The sequence below is a fragment of the Microcaecilia unicolor genome, chromosome 3 (genome assembly GCF_901765095.1).
Source record: "Microcaecilia unicolor chromosome 3, aMicUni1.1, whole genome shotgun sequence".
Lineage (NCBI taxonomy): Eukaryota > Metazoa > Chordata > Amphibia > Gymnophiona > Siphonopidae > Microcaecilia > Microcaecilia unicolor.
Window position 1 is genome coordinate 254,028,816 of NC_044033.1, and position 16,555 is coordinate 254,045,370.

The window sequence follows — 16,555 nt, forward strand, 5'->3', positions numbered from 1 at the left end:
GGTAAGAGACATCTTCGGGTTGAGACGTCCTGGACGGCTGTGTTGGTGAAGGGTCAGATAGCAAACCTGGCGTGTCCGCTCCTTGATCAGAGGGACCTGCCGTAGAATGCTGTGAAGAGGAGTCATAATCAGAAAACAGCTCCGCTGCCATAGACGCCGAGGTAGACACGGACGAGGTGCGACTGCGGCGAGGCTGCGCCGAATCTGTTGTCGGTGGGTGCGTATCTTGACCCTGATGAGTGTGGTGCCGCTGCAAAAAATCCCGAAGCAGATGCATGAGATCCTGGTTGTTTGAGTGCGAAGGTGAAACCTTATGTTCCCCGGACATGCAAACTGCTGCATCCTGCTGAGAACTTGTCAGAGGCTGTGCAACTATGTTTTCCTGAGGTGAGAGATAGGGGAGTGCTTGTATAGCCCTGTTTGCTGGCATAGGTGAAGAAGTACAGGCTGTCAGATGCTGAGGGGAGGAGCTGTAATGCTGATCAGAGGAGTGGGAGGAGCTTTGGCGATGACGTCGCTGGGAGTGGGTGGAGCCATGATGACGGTGCCGATGGGAGGGGCTTCGGTGCCGACGAGAGGTGGAAGTACTTCGTCGGTGCCGATGAGATGCAGGAGATGAGTGCTTCGAGTGCAGACTCGGCTCCGAGCGCTTCCTGTGCCGTGGAGGGGACACTTCGCTGCAGGAAGACCCAGCACTAGCTGTTTTGGAGGTGAGCTGCTGAAGGAGCTGGGGAAGGGCAGTTTTGGGAGGCTGTTCCACGTTTTGATGTAGTCGCTTTAACTGAGCCTGTTCCCCTTGTGAGTGGGGAGACGTAGGCTGTCGAAGATCAGGCACGGCCCGCATTTTTAGCTGCCTGAGCTTCTTGGTGCGGGGCAGCATGCTGGCACAGGCGGAACAACTAGTGTTGAGGTGTGCCCTGCCGAGGCAATGTACACACCGGTCGTGGGGGTCAGTAGCTGACATCTTCCCATTACATACGGTGCAGCGTTTAAATCCCTGTTTGGGTGGCATCGTGGGGAAACAATTCGCTGCGAAGTTAAATTGACGAGAAATTTTTGAAAAGTAAAAGTAACAAGAGGTTGATACGGGACGGATCGTCGCGGAAAAGAAAAAACCGTCAAGGGGGCGGAGTAGCTGGGTATTTATATGGTGTGGGGGAGCGTGGGCTACCACGAGCTCATACGTTAATGCTCTTTTTAAAGATAAATGCTTTGAGAGTTCCGGGACTGTGACGTCACGGGGAGTCACTTCAATTTGTGGGGCTGCAAGATGCATTCTGTCCATGGAGAACTTATGTTTCCCAGAGCCCTTTCTATGCACTGATATTTTGCAATGAGGAGTAAAAGAGCAGAGTTAGAATATTTTTCTTTTTTTAGTTTGCAATAAATTTTCATCTAATTTTCGTGATATAATGTAAGAAAATTTTGATGAAATCTGAATATCCACTAATTTGTATATTAGAGCACAACCATGCAGTCATGGCTATACATTTATGCAAGAAAATTTATTCTTTTAACTACTCATTTAAATTTTTTTTTGAGTAAGGAAATACACAACTGCCATTCTAGGACTGTTAAGAATTCTGATAATCGAGAGTATATTTACATATACCTATACATACAATTGCATAGAAGTGGATTTATTTTATGTTTCTTCATCAATGTTTTGGCTCAATCCCCTTCTACTTTTTATACAAATACAGACATATTGCTGCAGGGTTGTACAGCCTGATCTGCCTTTCTTCTTGGACTTTTCAAGTTACATTCTGTATGAATTGTATCCTGTATTTTTACTGAGATGCACTAATTACAAAATTTAGGATCTTTGTTTTTAAAGCTTTTCTGTCCAGGTTTTTTTTTTTTTTTTTTACACAGTTCATGCACTGGTAAAATGCCTCCATGTGCCGAAAAGCCCTTAGAAACAAACAATTTGCTTTTCTAAGACGTGCGATGTAGCACTTTTCAAACAATAAGCTTGCACACACTGATTGCAATTGATCCATAAGACTAGCTGTAAAGTGTTCACACTTCCCCACGGGTCTCAGCAACTGGCTTCCTCTTTCTCTAGGACTTAGAAAAGGGCTACTGCGCATGGCAAGCCACAGTTGGAACTTTTCCTTCAAGATTTCTAAAGCAAGGCGTAAGCAGCACTCTAACAAAGAGGTGCACAGTCAGTTCTAATATGCACCCTCCTCTGCCCAGGTTGCAAACTCACTTCATGTTTGCCTGATAGGGTTTCTCAAGTGCACGTTTTACCCCGCTGTATGTAAGGGCATGTAGTTCTGATTTCCAAACTGGATTCCGTAAGAAAAGCAAGAGAAGTCCCTGAGTGGAATGGGGTAATGTGGACTAGATCAAATCTGTCAAGCAAATCTAAAACCGGTCAGCAAGCCTGCCCCCGTCTTTGAAAACCTTTTTACTCAACACTGAAAGACAACTACTGTAGGTCAGCAGCTGCTTTTAATTAAAAATTGTTACAGTTAACCTTCACACCCTGTACACATATAACACAATTAAATGAAGCAACGACTCCCTCACAATGAGGATCAGTCAGGCACAACCACCGAGAATTCAGTGCCTCGCCCTGCTACACATTTTAAAGAGAGTCTGATGAATTAAACAGTTCCAGCTTTTCCTCAATCTCAGTTAAGAAGTCTCTAACTTCTAGAGTTGGAACCTTAAAAACCTTTCAACCAGGAAGGTTTTCCTACGAGTTTACAGTGGAATACAGAAACAAATTTGTCTCCACAAACAATATTTACCTAAGCTAACTAAGAAGCATCATTTACATTCAGCCTACCCCCTCCTGGGAGGGAGGTGGAGTGAGTAACAGTGTAAGTCTCTGCACAGCTCTTAAGAGACAAATCACCCAAATTCATTTTATTCAGTGCCTTCTCTTCTTGTCCTGCGTGCATGGCTGGAGAAATCCCACCTCACTGCTGTGGCTATCGTCAGAAACATCCATGCCAGCAAGCTCAGAGCAATTCCTCCATCTCACATCTGTTTTTACTTTTAGGTGACCTGTTCATCTGCTCCTGGACTAACACCAGAAGCAGGTGGTGTGTCTCCACTGACCCCATAGGTGGGCTTCACTTTTGCATGGGGCTATTTTTCATCCCTTTGATTTTCAGGAACTCAGCCATGCTGGAGAAATATTTCTGATTCGCTTCAGCCACCTTCTTCTCAGCTGCCTGCGGATTCACAATCTCCAAGCCCTAGAATTGCCAAAGAGACAGACGCTGACTGTTAGACAGGAATGCTGGAGAATTAAACTGTCTGCTCAGTCTACACCCTGTTAACCTCCCCTCCACATCAGAGAGACGTAAAAGATGGTAGAGGCGTTCAAGTTACCCAAGAGGGGAGCCCAAAGCCACATTATTGAGCCTTTCACTGAAAACGGTAGAGGCATCTCAATGCTCAGAAACCCCAAGCTCTCGTTGTTCCCTCTCTAATACTACCCTTCCCCGATTGTATTTCTACTGTTCTAGGATATAGCCTTCAGATGTTTCTGTATGTCTTCATCTTTAAGTGCATGGTAAAACTAAAAACCCTCTCTACCAACTGCCCATGTAACAGGGGCTTTACAGAAGTTGCTATGGCGGTAGGGGAGGTGGTGTGGTCACCCCTCTGGGCCTCAATGTGCACCATGAGGGAGAAGGAAGGCATGGCATCACCTAGGACATGCCAACATTCTGATCCATCATTGGCATCCTCCCGACAGCAGGTGCTCTGAGCTATGCAATATCTACAGTGAGATATAAACCAGCAACCAGACAGAAAGAGGCCTGCCTTACCTGTAGGGGTGTGAAGGCCACACTGGATGCTGTCCCTGAGGAGCGGTCCCGGATGGTCGATTTCCCTCCATATACCATGCTTTGCTTCTGTAGAGTGCGCTGGTAATGAGAAAAAAAAAAAGTATATACACACACACGGTAAAATGGGGTAAAGAACAGATGACCCTCGCGTATGTCTTGTCCCTTCACTGGGGATGGTAAAGGATCCCTCTCACTATAGCTCAATAATAGATTTGTTTAGCATTAAAATGGATTTCAGGTTACACACTAGAACTGAAATTGCTTTGAAAAAGTTACCACCTCATCACAAAAAGTTGAAGACACTGGTGCAAAACATACATTACATCTTATTACTGAATTTTCAGAATATCCTTCTGAAGTGTAGATCTGAGCAGTCTACCCACTTGTTCCGTGCTCAGTGTAAAGACTGCGCTCTCTGAAGAGAAGATTTTGGAGTGAATACAAGGTCCCAAAGAAAGGACAGTCCAGGGTCCCGTTACCTGCAGTGTTTTGGAGATTCGGGCCTTCGTGGCCTCATTGACCTGTGCCTGTCGGATCCTGCCACTCCCCGATTTTCCCAGGTGTCCCAAGCTGAACCCTAGGTCTTCTTGGTACGCATCCTCTTCAATCTTGCAAATGGAGGGGGGGGGGGGAATAAAATACAGCAATGTGAAAACAAGTTGGGTAACTGGTACTGTCCTTGATTATTCCAGCTTCATCCCCTTCACTACTAGCCTGGTTTAGAGCTAGTCCAAAGCAGGGCTAGAAGGTGGTAGAAGGAATAGAAACCAGCCACAAGTGTGTCTGAAGCTAGGAGGCCTTGTGATTACACTGTGCACACAAAGATACTAGGTATAAGAGGGGGGGGAAAAAACCTTTTCCCATAAGCACAGGGTCCCATCTTATGAAAGGGAAATTCTGAATTTAGAAGCAAAAAAACAAAACATTTTGCTTTCCAGATATATCAGAGTGTGAAGAAACAGTGTGTTTTAAACCTGTAAAATGTATTAGATATTTTCCAATTTTATTATGTCTTGAAGTGTATTTCTTCTATTTGGCCAGCAGGAGACTTGTTGACTTGGCTGTGATTGGCCCAGGAGCTCATTTCCTTTAGAGTGTACTGATTTTGCCTTCAGTCTTAGCCAGGAACAGAGAGAGAGAGAGGCATATCTCTTTGCTAAGGCTCGGTGAATTATAAATCCTCATCTTCCCAGGTAGTGTTTAGCCAGTAAGTAAATGTTTACTTAGTGTTATAAAATTGATCCATATTTCAATTACCTGTTATTGATTGCCTATTTGTACTATTTTGTTCCACTGTTCATTTTTTATGAGAATAAACAAAATTGTTTGTTCGCTCTGTTTGTCTGGACTGATAAAGAATCCTGGTGGTTTGTGTGTTGGGTCTGAGTGCTTTCTGGGAACTGTGGGATCACTGGGAGTGTGGCCCCAGCAACCTAGAAATCATAGGGGATAACTGGAGAGCGGAAGAATCGCCCAGAGGCAGTTATGACCCAGTCGGTGGGAGGAGGTTGCTAGTGTAGAGCACGAGCGGCAGGTGCAGACGGACCGGAGATGTGCTGGGGTTAGACCCACTAAATAATGGTATTAGTTTCTGAACATCCGGTTTTTAAACCACTCTAAAGTATTTTGGTTTTTATTTTGAGTGGTGTGAATGGGGATTATATTGCTCCTTTATAAAATTTAGGAAGGGAACCAGGGGGCCACAGTCCTAAACCCTTCAGTTCCAGTTTTAACATATACTCACCTCGCCAAAGCTCATCCGGTTGGCCTGCTTCCGGATCTCGGTCAGCCCCAGGCGCTCCTTCATTTTCCGGTACCTGTGGCAGGAGGAGTGGGGAACAAGTTAGGGAGTGGGTAGCTTCACAGATTGACAGAACACCCCCTCCTGAGTAGGGTACACCCCTGCTATGCAGCTCCCAGGTTAGATTTCCCAACAGCTAACCCACTGCCGATGGTTAGAAGTTTCACACCCTTCCACGTCACATTTAAGTTGCGGAGTCTTAACATATCTCCAATACTGGATTCTCTTTTGTAATGCAGTTCATTCCACAAATACAGAAACTCTTCATCTGTAGATCCAGGATCATACCAGGGAATCCAGCCCTCACCAAGACAGCAGGCCTTTCCCTCCTGCCCACCCAAGGCTGGTTATCAATACACTGAACCCTATGGTATTCATCCCAGAGTATTAATAGAACTAAAAATGAACTTGCGGAGCTACTGTTAGAAATATGCAATCTGTCCCTAAAATCGAGTGTAATACCGGAAGACTGGAGGGTAGCCAATGTTACTCCGATTTTTAAGAAAGGTTCCAGAGGAGATCCGGGAAATTATAGACCGGTGAGTCTGACGTCGGTGCCGGGCAAGATGGTGGAGGCTATTATTAAGAATAAAATTGCAGAGCATATACAAAAACATGGACTGATGAGACAAAGTCAGCACGGATTTAGTGAAGGGAAGTCTTGCCTCACCAATCTAATGCATTTTTTTGAGGGGGTAAGCAAACATGTGGACAATGGGGAGCCGGTTGATATTGTATATCTGGATTTTCAGAAGGCGTTTGACAAAGTGCCGCACGAAAGACTCCTGAAGAAATTGCAGAGTCATGGAATCGGAGGTAGGGTATTATTATGGATTAAGAACTGGTTGAAAGATAGGAAGCAGAGAGTAGGATTGCGTGGCCAGTATTCTCAGTGGAGGAGGGTAGTTAGTGGGGTCCCGCAGGGGTCTGTGCTGGGTCCGTTGCTTTTTAATGTATTTATAAATGACCTAGAGATGGGAATAACTAGTGAGGTAATTAAATTCGCCGATGACACAAAATTATTCAGGGTCGTCAAGTCGCAGGAGGAATGTGAACGATTACAGGAGGACCTTGCGAGACTGGGAGAATGGGCGTGCAAGTGGCAGATGAAGTTCAATGTTGACAAGTGCAAAGTGATGCATGTGGGTAAGAGGAACCCGAATTATAGCTACGTCTTGCAAGGTTCCGCGTTAGGAGTTACGGATCAAGAAAGGGATCTGGGTGTCGTCGTCGATGATACGCTGAAACCTTCTGCTTAGTGTGCTGCTGCGGCTAGGAAAGCGAATAGAATGTTGGGTGTTATTAGGAAGGGTATGGAGTCCAGGTGTGCGGATGTTATAATGCCGTTGTATCGCTCCATGGTGCGACCGCACCTGGAGTATTGTGTTCAGTACTGGTCTCCGTATCTCAAAAAAGATATAGTAGAATTGGAAAAGGTACAGCGAAGGGCGACGAAAATGATAGTGGGGATGGGACGACTTTCCTATGAAGAGAGGCTGAGAAGGCTAGGGCTTTTCAGCTTGGAGAAGAGACGGCTGAGGGGAGATATGATAGAAGTGTATAAAATAATGAGTGGAATGGATCGGGTGGATGTGAAGCGACTGTTCACGCTATCCAAAAATACTAGGACTAGAGGGCATGAGTTGAAGCTACAGTGTGGTAAATTTAAAACGAATCGGAGAAAATTTTTCTTCACCCAACGTGTAATTAGACTCTGGAATTCATTGCCGGAGAACGTGGTACGGGCGGTTAGCTTGACGGAGTTTAAAAAGGGGTTAGATAGATTCCTAAAGGACAAGTCCATAGACCGCTATTAAATGGACTGGAAAAATTCCTCATTTTAGGTATAACTTGTCTGGAATGTTTTTACGTTTGGGGAGCGTGCCAGGTGCCCTTGACCTGGATTGGCCACTGTCGGTGACAGGATGCTGGGCTAGATGGACCTTTGGTCTTTCCCAGTATGGCACTACTTATGTACTTATGTACTTATGGCCCGACGATGAGGGGGGGATCAACCACGTGGGAGGAACACCAGTCCATTTCCTTCTGGTATTTTACCAGACGGAACACTTCATGCGATCTTGAAACTTGAACCAGTGTTCTTGTAACTCTGGTTGTCTACAGTTCATTCTGATTGAGCTTTACACAGTCTCTCTACAAATACATACACCTTCACCTCAGACTCCTGAAGCAGTGCCGTGTCGAGTCTTTTTTTTTTTTTTTTTTAATTTTTGTTAACCATTCAAGATACATTGACATCTAAACAGTATCATATAGCTATTACATAGTTAATCCTCCCATTCCCCCACCTTGTATATTCCCTCCCCCTAGACCTGTGGTGATTGATCCTGCTCTTGTAATTGTTCATATAGCGTCCATATTTTCGTGAAGGTCATCATAGTCCCTCTTCGTAATGCTGTTAGCTTTGACATTTGGTAAAGGAAATCCACTTTCTGCGTCACCACCTGCAATGTTGGCATTTCCACTTGCTTCCACGCCCTGGCTAATGCGATTTTGGCCGCTGCAAAGTATTGGGTCGCTAGTCTATGTTGCCAGCTAGGGATTGATATCGGCCGGAAGTGGAGTAGGCATTGTTCTGCCCTATTTGGGTAGGGCTTTTGGATTACTTTATTGACCAATTCCACCACTTTCGCCCAGTATACATTTGCTTTCGGGCATTCCCACCATATATGAAGGAATGTGCCCCCTTTGACCACACTCCCACCAGCATTGTCCCGTCAGACCCAGATATATTTTTTGTAGTTTAACGGGGGTGTAGTACCACCAATACAACATTTTAAACCCATTTTCATTTACTGATTGTGCTAAAGAAGATATGAGCAAGTATTTATAATTCCTCACCCACACCTCCTTAGGATAAGAGTATTGCAGCGCCTTTTCCCATCTCGCATGGTATAATACCTGAGGGTCTGTACGGCCCAATAGGGCTAGATAGATACGAGTGATACTACCCTTTCCGCCCCCCCTGCATATTGCTAATTCTAGGGCTGTTTCAGCTAGCTCTAACTCTTCTTGTGCTCGCCTCTTAACAAAGTTCCGAAGGCAGCAGTAGTAGGCCAGATCCCTTTCCTCCAGTCCATACTCCTCTTGCAGATTTGCAAAGCTAACCCACTCTCCCTCCTTCCAAACCTGTCCCAATGTACGCAATCCCGCTTTAGCCCATGTGTCGAATACCTTTTCTGACCCTCCCATTGGGAATCCCTTTGCCCATCTGATCACTGATTGTCTATAATAGTTCCTCTCCGGGAACATTTGTTTTCTAATCTGATACCATGTCATAAGCGGGTGTTTCAAAGCTAGAGGCATCTGTTTTATGATATGTGCTAGTTCTCCCCCTGGTATCCATAGTATATCTTCAATCTCACGCCTATGTAGCCACGCCCTCTCCCAATGCAACCATTTCTTTGAGGCCCCAGGGGTCCACTCCGCCAATACTCTTAGTTGGGCTGCTTGATAATAAAGAAAAAATTGGGAACTCCCATGCCTCCTCGTTCATAGGGTTGATACATCATCGCTCGTCGCACCCTCGGTGGGCGCTTCCTCCAGATATACGCAAAGATTTTGCGATTTAGCTTAACAAAGAAGGAGGCCGGGATTGGGAGAGGTAGCGCCAGAAAGAGATATAGTAATTTGGGAAGCAGCATCATCTTAACATCGTGTATGCGGCCCTTCCAAGAAATATTAAGGCCTTCCCAGCCATCAAGTTCTTTAAATAACTCCTCTGTCTTACCAGGGAAATTAGCAAGAAAAAGGTCCTCCACCTTTGGTGTTATCTGTATGCCTAGATACCTAATGGATTTTTGCGCCCAAACAAATGGGAAAGCTGCACGAAGACCCGGCAGATCTCCTGGTGCTACTGTAAGATTAAGAAATACAGATTTGGCTAGATTTGGTTTAAACCCGGATAACTGTCCATAGTGTGTCATATGTTCTATTACCCTTTTTACTGAAATTTCAGGTTGTGCTAACGTCAATAAAATATCGTCAGCAAAAAGCATAAGTTTATGTTCTCTCCACCCTCTCACTATCCCTCTAACCTCCTTATCTTTCCTCACCAGACAGGCCAATGGTTCTATATATAAGGCAAAAAGAAGCGGAGATACCGCACATCCCTGTCGGGTCCCTCGCCCTAGGTTAAACGTTTTAGTATATGCTCCATTAATTTTTAATGTGGCTAAAGGGCCTTTGTATAGGAGTTGGAGCCAGGCTAAGTATCTCCCTGTAATACCTACTCGCCGTAACACCGCAAATAAACCGTGTCGAGTCTTTTTGGTGTACTTCGAATAAACGTTGTGTATAAGGATCATCTGTCTCCCTTGTGTCAATGGAAGTGCCTACCCTCCTACTCTACTCCTTTTTGGTTACCTTGAACCCTAGGGCCCACCAGCAGTGCCATAGGATACCAGAATGGCAGTTGCCTCTACACCTCTCACCTACGCCCACCTCGCTTCTTCCTCTGTCCATCCAGTGGTGCTGGCAGCGGTTTCACCTGCTTCACCGGAGGGGGCTCCTGCCACTTGTCAAACTTCCTCTCGACCTCTTCCTTCAGGTCATAACCAACCTACCAGAAAAGGAGCCAGGGGTGAACATGACTGACCACAGAAAAACTGAAGCAGCTCATCTGTCTCGACTCATACCTTTCCCTCGGGGTGCTCATGGAAGCTGTCCACCCTTGCTGCCAATGTACACTTAGAAGCGACCAGACGGGCAGCCTTCCTGCGCAGATCCTGCAGAGGCAAGAAAAACAAAAAAACAACAACAACCAAAAACATCAGGAAGTGTGAATCTCTGAGACAGCGGGTAACATGACTCAAGACCTGTAACTCACAGGGGGCAGAGACTGCACGATGTCACTATGATAGATGTACCCTGTGTGGGGCAGCACTGAGGTGCTGGAGAAACCAGACAAGGTCCGCCTCTGTGCCCCCAGCAGCATCACATTACAGGCAGGCATCTTCGAGAGATTAGTGAGACCACCTGCAATTCCTAGAGAGAGAAAGAGAAAGGTGTGTGTCTCTTTCCCCAAAGCTCATTATAACAAAACCTTCTCTGTGAAGGCAGCAGAGACCAGACTACTGCCTGGATTTATCCATCTCTGAAGTACAGAGCAACTCCAAACAGCGCTATGGTTCAAGAGGAGCCCCCCAACCGCACATTACAATTAGTGTGGGAAGGGCAACAGGCTATCCATCTTCCCTCATTTGCCAACACCTCAACAAGACAAACTCTTTTTAGGAAAGTGGCCTCGCTCATTTTTACAGGGATGCAGGCAGCACACCTTCTAAGAAAAACGGTAGAGGCTTTCAGAAGTAAAACAGATTGTTTCTTGGCCCTTTCTGGTGGCAAACGGTAGCCCATGAGAGAACATGCCAAAGTAGACAAGCTCAGTGCTGGTGGGAAGTCAGGTCAATGCGCAGTTGCTCACCCATGATCTTGGCAGCAGTGGAGGCTCCGACGATGATGGACAGGTTAGGAGCGATGAAAGACATGCGGGACTCCACGTACTCATAAATGCAGTGTTTGGATTGGTTCAGCTCCAGTGCCATGTCACAGGCCTCCTCAATACGCTCCAGTTCCTCCTCCGTCAGCTGCTGCCTACAAAGGAGTGAGAATGGGAGATTCAGACACAAGAGGAGGAAACCAGCTGCACATTAAGGAAGGGACAGGGAATTCAGGCAGGGTCACATTCTATTCCTTATCCACAATGAATATGTATGAGATAAATTTGCATTCTAAGCAAATCCTCTGTCATACATAATCAGTACGGATATTCTGAAAACCTGAATGGCTGGGTATGTCCCAAGGAGTGGGTTAAGAACCAGTGGCCTAGACAGAGAAGCCCATTCCATTTCCACCTTTTCCTTACTGTGTGGCTTTCAGCCCCCTTTCTTACTATCCCAAGGACCACAATGGGGAGATGGTCAGCAAGCCCGGTGTGGTGAACATCCTACCCTTGGGTGGTGGAGGCAGTCACGCTCACGACCATGATGGTGGCATTGGTCAGTATCTGCTGCAGTTTCTCATTGTTCTTACATTTGTCCAAACAGTTCCCCAGCTCCTAAAACAGACAGAAAAACTGACACTGTTCACCTGCCCAGCTCCCTTCACACTACTGCTTCTGTAATGCCACAGGACAGATGCTGACCAGGAGGGTTGTTACCAGGCTCCTGCTTAAACATCTGCACAGCTCCCACCCGTTTCACCCCTTGGTATGAGGTTCCCTCCTCTCACCTTCACTGTTCTGATGTAGTCCAGAGCATTGGGAACCAATGACTCCAGCTCTGGAAACCGCTTGGAATATTTATCCCGGATAAACTTGTGAATAATATCTAAAAAAAAAAAAAAAAAAAAAAGAGGGGAGAAGGAAACAAATTTCATATCAGATACCATTTTTTGGGAACCAAATATATATATATATATATATTTTGTCAGTCTGCTGCCCCACTAGTATGCAAAACTCAACATTAGTCAGAATGGGAAGGGTCAAAAGGGTACATGGCTCATCCTGTGCCCGGGGCAAACTCCCACCTCCTGTTCTAGCAAGGTACAAATCTCACACTTAGCACCATTCAGCCCTCCTGCACCTGGAAGTTACCTACTCAGCTCATTCTCGATCTCCACCGTCAGATTATTTGCATCCACGATGACTCTGTACTCAGGAGCCGCCTCTACAGGTCCCATCACTGGAAGGGCAGAGAACAGGCTGAGCGTAGCAGAGGACTCTGCATTTTCCAAACATTTCTGCACATCCCTCCCTTCTGCTAGTGCCAACTTCCGAGCACTACTGTCCGGATGCTGCTAACTGTGCAGTATGAACAAATAATCTAATCTAAATAAAATATCAGTGCCAAGTCCTGTGCTGAATTTCAAAAAAATAAGCTGCTGGTCAAGAGCTCCCTCCTCAGGATGCTTATGCAAGAGTAAAGAAGGTTAGTCCACATTTTATATCCATCCCTGTTAACACATAATCCAAACAGTATCACTGTCTACGCTCCTCAGAACGGATCTCCTAACGACACTTCCAAGCACAAGACACTGTTGCCCTTAATGGATGGCATACACTGTGCAAGGCTAACTACTAGCCTTCTGCTGAACTCCTCTCCCGCTCGAGCCTGCATGCTTCTTTTGAAAGTGTCTCACAGGAGACACAGTACTGCCAGAACAAAGCCCAGTAATGCTCCCGTCACCCACCTTCAGAGGACTTTGGCTGCTTGGAGACATACTCGTCAATCTTTTCCAGGATCTCAGCAAACTAAAGAAAAAAAGATAGACTAAGAGATGGTGAGACAGCAAGGCAATGCAAGAATGTAGATGAGTGTAGCAATGTTAAGGAGATCTCCGAGGCAAAAGGCCTCCACTGACTACCATGAATTGCTGATAGCTGTCAGCCTTCCCTTTCATTATCGCAACTACTACTACTATTTAACATTTCTAGAGCGCTACAAAGTGTATGCAGCGCTGTACAAACACAGAAGAAAGACAGTCCCTGCTCAAAGAGCTTACAATCTAAATAGACAAAAAGTAAAGCATTTAATATTTAAGCAGTCAAGCACAAGAGAACAGTCACAGAAGGACTGAAGATGTTGAAGGGTGGTCAGTGTGATTAGGTGTAACTCTGGTTGGAGTAGTGGGAGAAAGTGATAGAAGAATAGAAATGGGTGAGGTAAAAGTAATGAGTGGGTTGATAGGGAGGTTATATAAGACATGTCACTCTAGGGGTGGGCGGGACTAAGTCTAAAGCAGGAGAAGGTATTCTCTGCAGCCTATCTGTGAGATGGAAAATGCTCTCTGAAGTTGCTGCTGCTATAAGTTGTTAGTTTTCTCTCCCTGAAAGAGATCCAAGCCACACCCATGAACTATAGGTAAGTCTTTCATGAGTTCTCTTATCTTACTGAGCCAGGTACAATCCCAGTAACATTCACAAAGTACAGAGATGAGGTTAACAAATAGGGAGGCGACCGAGTTGTCTCTCACCATCCTGCTGTCCCACAACTTGGCGATACTCTTCACAGAATCCACATTCAGGTCCACCTGCATTTCCTCCTGTACATCCTCTATGGTCAGCTCATCCTCTTCATCTGCAAAGTTTTCCTCTTCCTCGGCTGCCTCCTCCAGGTCAGCCAGCAACTCGTCTGCCAGAGACATTGTTCACGTGCCTATAAAATGAACAAGAAAAAAAGAAAAAATATCTCAAAAAAGATATAGTAGAATTGGAAAAGGTACAGCGAAGGGCGACGAAAATGATAGTGGGGATGGGACGACTTTCCTATGAAGAGAGGCTGAGAAGGCTAGGGCTTTTTAGCTTGGAGAAGAGACAGCTGAGGGGAGATATGATAGAAGTGTATAAAATAATGAGTGGAATGGATCGGGTGGATGTGAAGCGACTGTTCACGCTATCCAAAAATACTAGGACTAGAGGGCATGAGTTGAAGCTACAGTGTGGTAAATTTAAAACGAATCGGAGAAAATTTTCTTCACCCAACGTGTAATTAGACTCTGGAATTCGTTGCCGGAGAACGTGGTACGGGCGGTTAGCTTGACGGAGTTTAAAAAGGGGTTAGATAGATTCCTAAAGGACAAGTCCATAGACCGCTATTAAATGGACTTGGAAAAATTCCGCATTTTTAGGTATAACTTGTCTGGAATGTTTTTACGTTGGGGGAGCGTGCCAGGTGCCCTTGACCTGGATTGGCCACTGTCGGTGACAGGATGCTGGGCTAGATGGACCTTTGGTCTTTCCCAGTATGGCACTACTTATGTACTTAAAAAAAAAAAAAAGATTAAAAGACAAACATGCAAAGGAACATATGATCAGCTAAAATGTGCACCAATTACTCTCCACAGACAGCCTCAACCTGTCATAAAGGAAGCCGCTTGTTAGTGCCTGTACAATTTCAACCAGAGAACAAAGATGATCCAGTTCTCACATCTTCCAGGACTAAGCCTTATCGGAAAAATATATTTTATTTACAATCGCTTATAACCCACCATATCACAAAGCTCAAGATGATGAACGAGTTAACATAGAAGGTCATAAAAATAAATTTTCTATAAAAGACAACAGACACCCCATTCTTCTTTATGTGAAGCAACAGAGTGTTGAGCAGATTCTCCTTATTCTATTCACTTCCACCTGGTGCTACCACTCCAACCCTTTGGAAGAATACCTTAAGCTTCTTCCTGAACTGAATTCCAACCCCTTCCAAGCAAAGCTTATTCCAGGCCACTGAGAAATATCTGCTCTCTTGATTAAACAAAATGCATCTGTCTCACTGATGGTATATACGATAATTAAGTGCCTTCCTATAGAAGTGACTGCACCAGCCTATGGATCTTTAAGGTCCTATTAAAAATTAGGTGATGTCACCTAAGTCCAAATGTATGCAAAATCAGTATTTTCAAACTCAACCCTTATACCACTGGAAAGTAATGAATATGACAGCACATAAAGACCTGTACAGTCCTTCCAGGCTGCCCAACAAGATACACTCATTGCATAAGGTATGATGTGATACCAAATATGTATACTTGATCTTGATTTGTTCTTGCCATTTTCAGGACACAGACCGTAGAAGTCTGCCCAGCCCTGGCCTTGTTCTCCAGCTACTGAAGCTGTCGTCAAAGCCTCACTCGAGCCCACCCAAATCTGTGCAGCCACAATCAGGGCACAAACCACAGAAGTCTGCCCGGTACTGGCCTCGTTCTCCAACTTCTGAAGTTGTCATCAAAGCCCCACAAAAATGAGCCGAAGCATTATGAATTACAATAGCCAAACGTACAGAAAGCCAGCAACTGCAATACTACCCTGCAACGGTAGAAGGAACTAAGTCTATTCTGAAAGATTTGTGCGAACATTTTAAAATCTAGTCGTTTTTTTTAAATCTCTGCAATGAGCTTACTGCTTTTTGCCTCTGAAATGCTGGATGACACACTTCATAGATTACAAATATGCTCCAAAATATTAAGTGCATTAGTTCTTTCTGCTACTGCAGGGCACAACACTATGCAAGGACTACATGAGGAAAGGCTAAAGAGGTTGGAACTCTTCTGCTTGGAAGAGACGTATGAGGTGGGATATGATCGAGGTTTTTTACTAGTTCCAAAAGTACCAAGAGTAGGGGAACACAGGGAAACACTTTTAAAACAAATATGAGGAAATATTTTTTTTCACTCAACAGATAGTTAAAGCACTGGAGGAACTCGTTGCAGTTGGCCTGTCTGGGTTTGTTGTTGTGTCATGAATTTTTTATGAATTTATAATGATACAGAAATAAAAGATGCAATGTACAAGGATTAGTCAAATGAAAGAATATCAATATACATGTAACAGAGGAGGAAAAGGTAGGAAGGTAAAGGAGGGGGGATTGGGGGAAAGCAATTTATACATAAATTCAAAACAGAACCTGCAATTTACATAGAAATTAATAATTAAAATTAGAAAGAACCAAAAGGATAGGTACAAAAAATTACAACCCTTTTGTGTCCAATGTTCCCATAATAAGCCATATGGGAACAGATTGATGAGAACACTGGACACTAAAGGGTTAAAAGGTTTGGACAAGTTCCTGGAGGAAAAGTCCACAATAGTGCTGTCCAATTCACGACTCGAATCGATTTCTTTTTTTTTTTTTGGGGGGGGGGGGGTCTGGATTCCCCACCTGCTACCCAGCCGCTCGCTGTCACCCAAGTCGCTGAGAGAAGCGGCAGCAACGACAAGAAGATAAAGTTACCACACAAAGCCAAGGTCTCTCTATCCCGTCGGTGCAGGCAAAGAAGGAACTGGTCTCCCTATAGCACGCACGCGCAGCCGGAAAAAGAAGTGACATCAGAGGGCGGGACCAACACCAAGAAGGAAGTCGCTTTATTAGCGCGCACGCGCAGCCGGAAAAGGAAGTGATATCAGGGGGCGTGCCAAACA

The 16,555-nt window shown here is 45.0% G+C and overlaps 1 protein-coding gene across 2 annotated transcripts; it reads right to left on the reverse strand.

Moving 5' to 3' along the window:
* Positions 1–1,828: 1,828 nt before the first annotated feature.
* Positions 1,829–16,451, reverse strand: LOC115466558 (U4/U6 small nuclear ribonucleoprotein Prp31). Of its 2 annotated transcripts, none has more exons than XM_030197881.1 (14): positions 16,368–16,451; positions 13,612–13,793; positions 12,829–12,889; positions 12,237–12,320; positions 11,869–11,966; positions 11,589–11,695; positions 11,063–11,232; positions 10,466–10,623; positions 10,275–10,364; positions 10,071–10,198; positions 5,560–5,632; positions 4,295–4,423; positions 3,795–3,893; positions 1,829–3,215 (listed from the first exon to the last, which is right to left on the reverse strand). In XM_030197881.1, exons 2-14 carry the CDS (start codon positions 13,780–13,782, stop codon positions 3,090–3,092), a joined length of 1,494 nt encoding a protein of 497 aa, XP_030053741.1. In that variant the 5' UTR covers positions 13,783–13,793; positions 16,368–16,451; the 3' UTR covers positions 1,829–3,089. The 2 variants fall into 2 exon arrangements, with proteins under 2 accessions (XP_030053741.1, XP_030053740.1); XM_030197880.1 differs by having other exon boundaries at positions 16,296–16,451.
* Between the last annotated feature and the right edge of the window lie 104 nt (positions 16,452–16,555).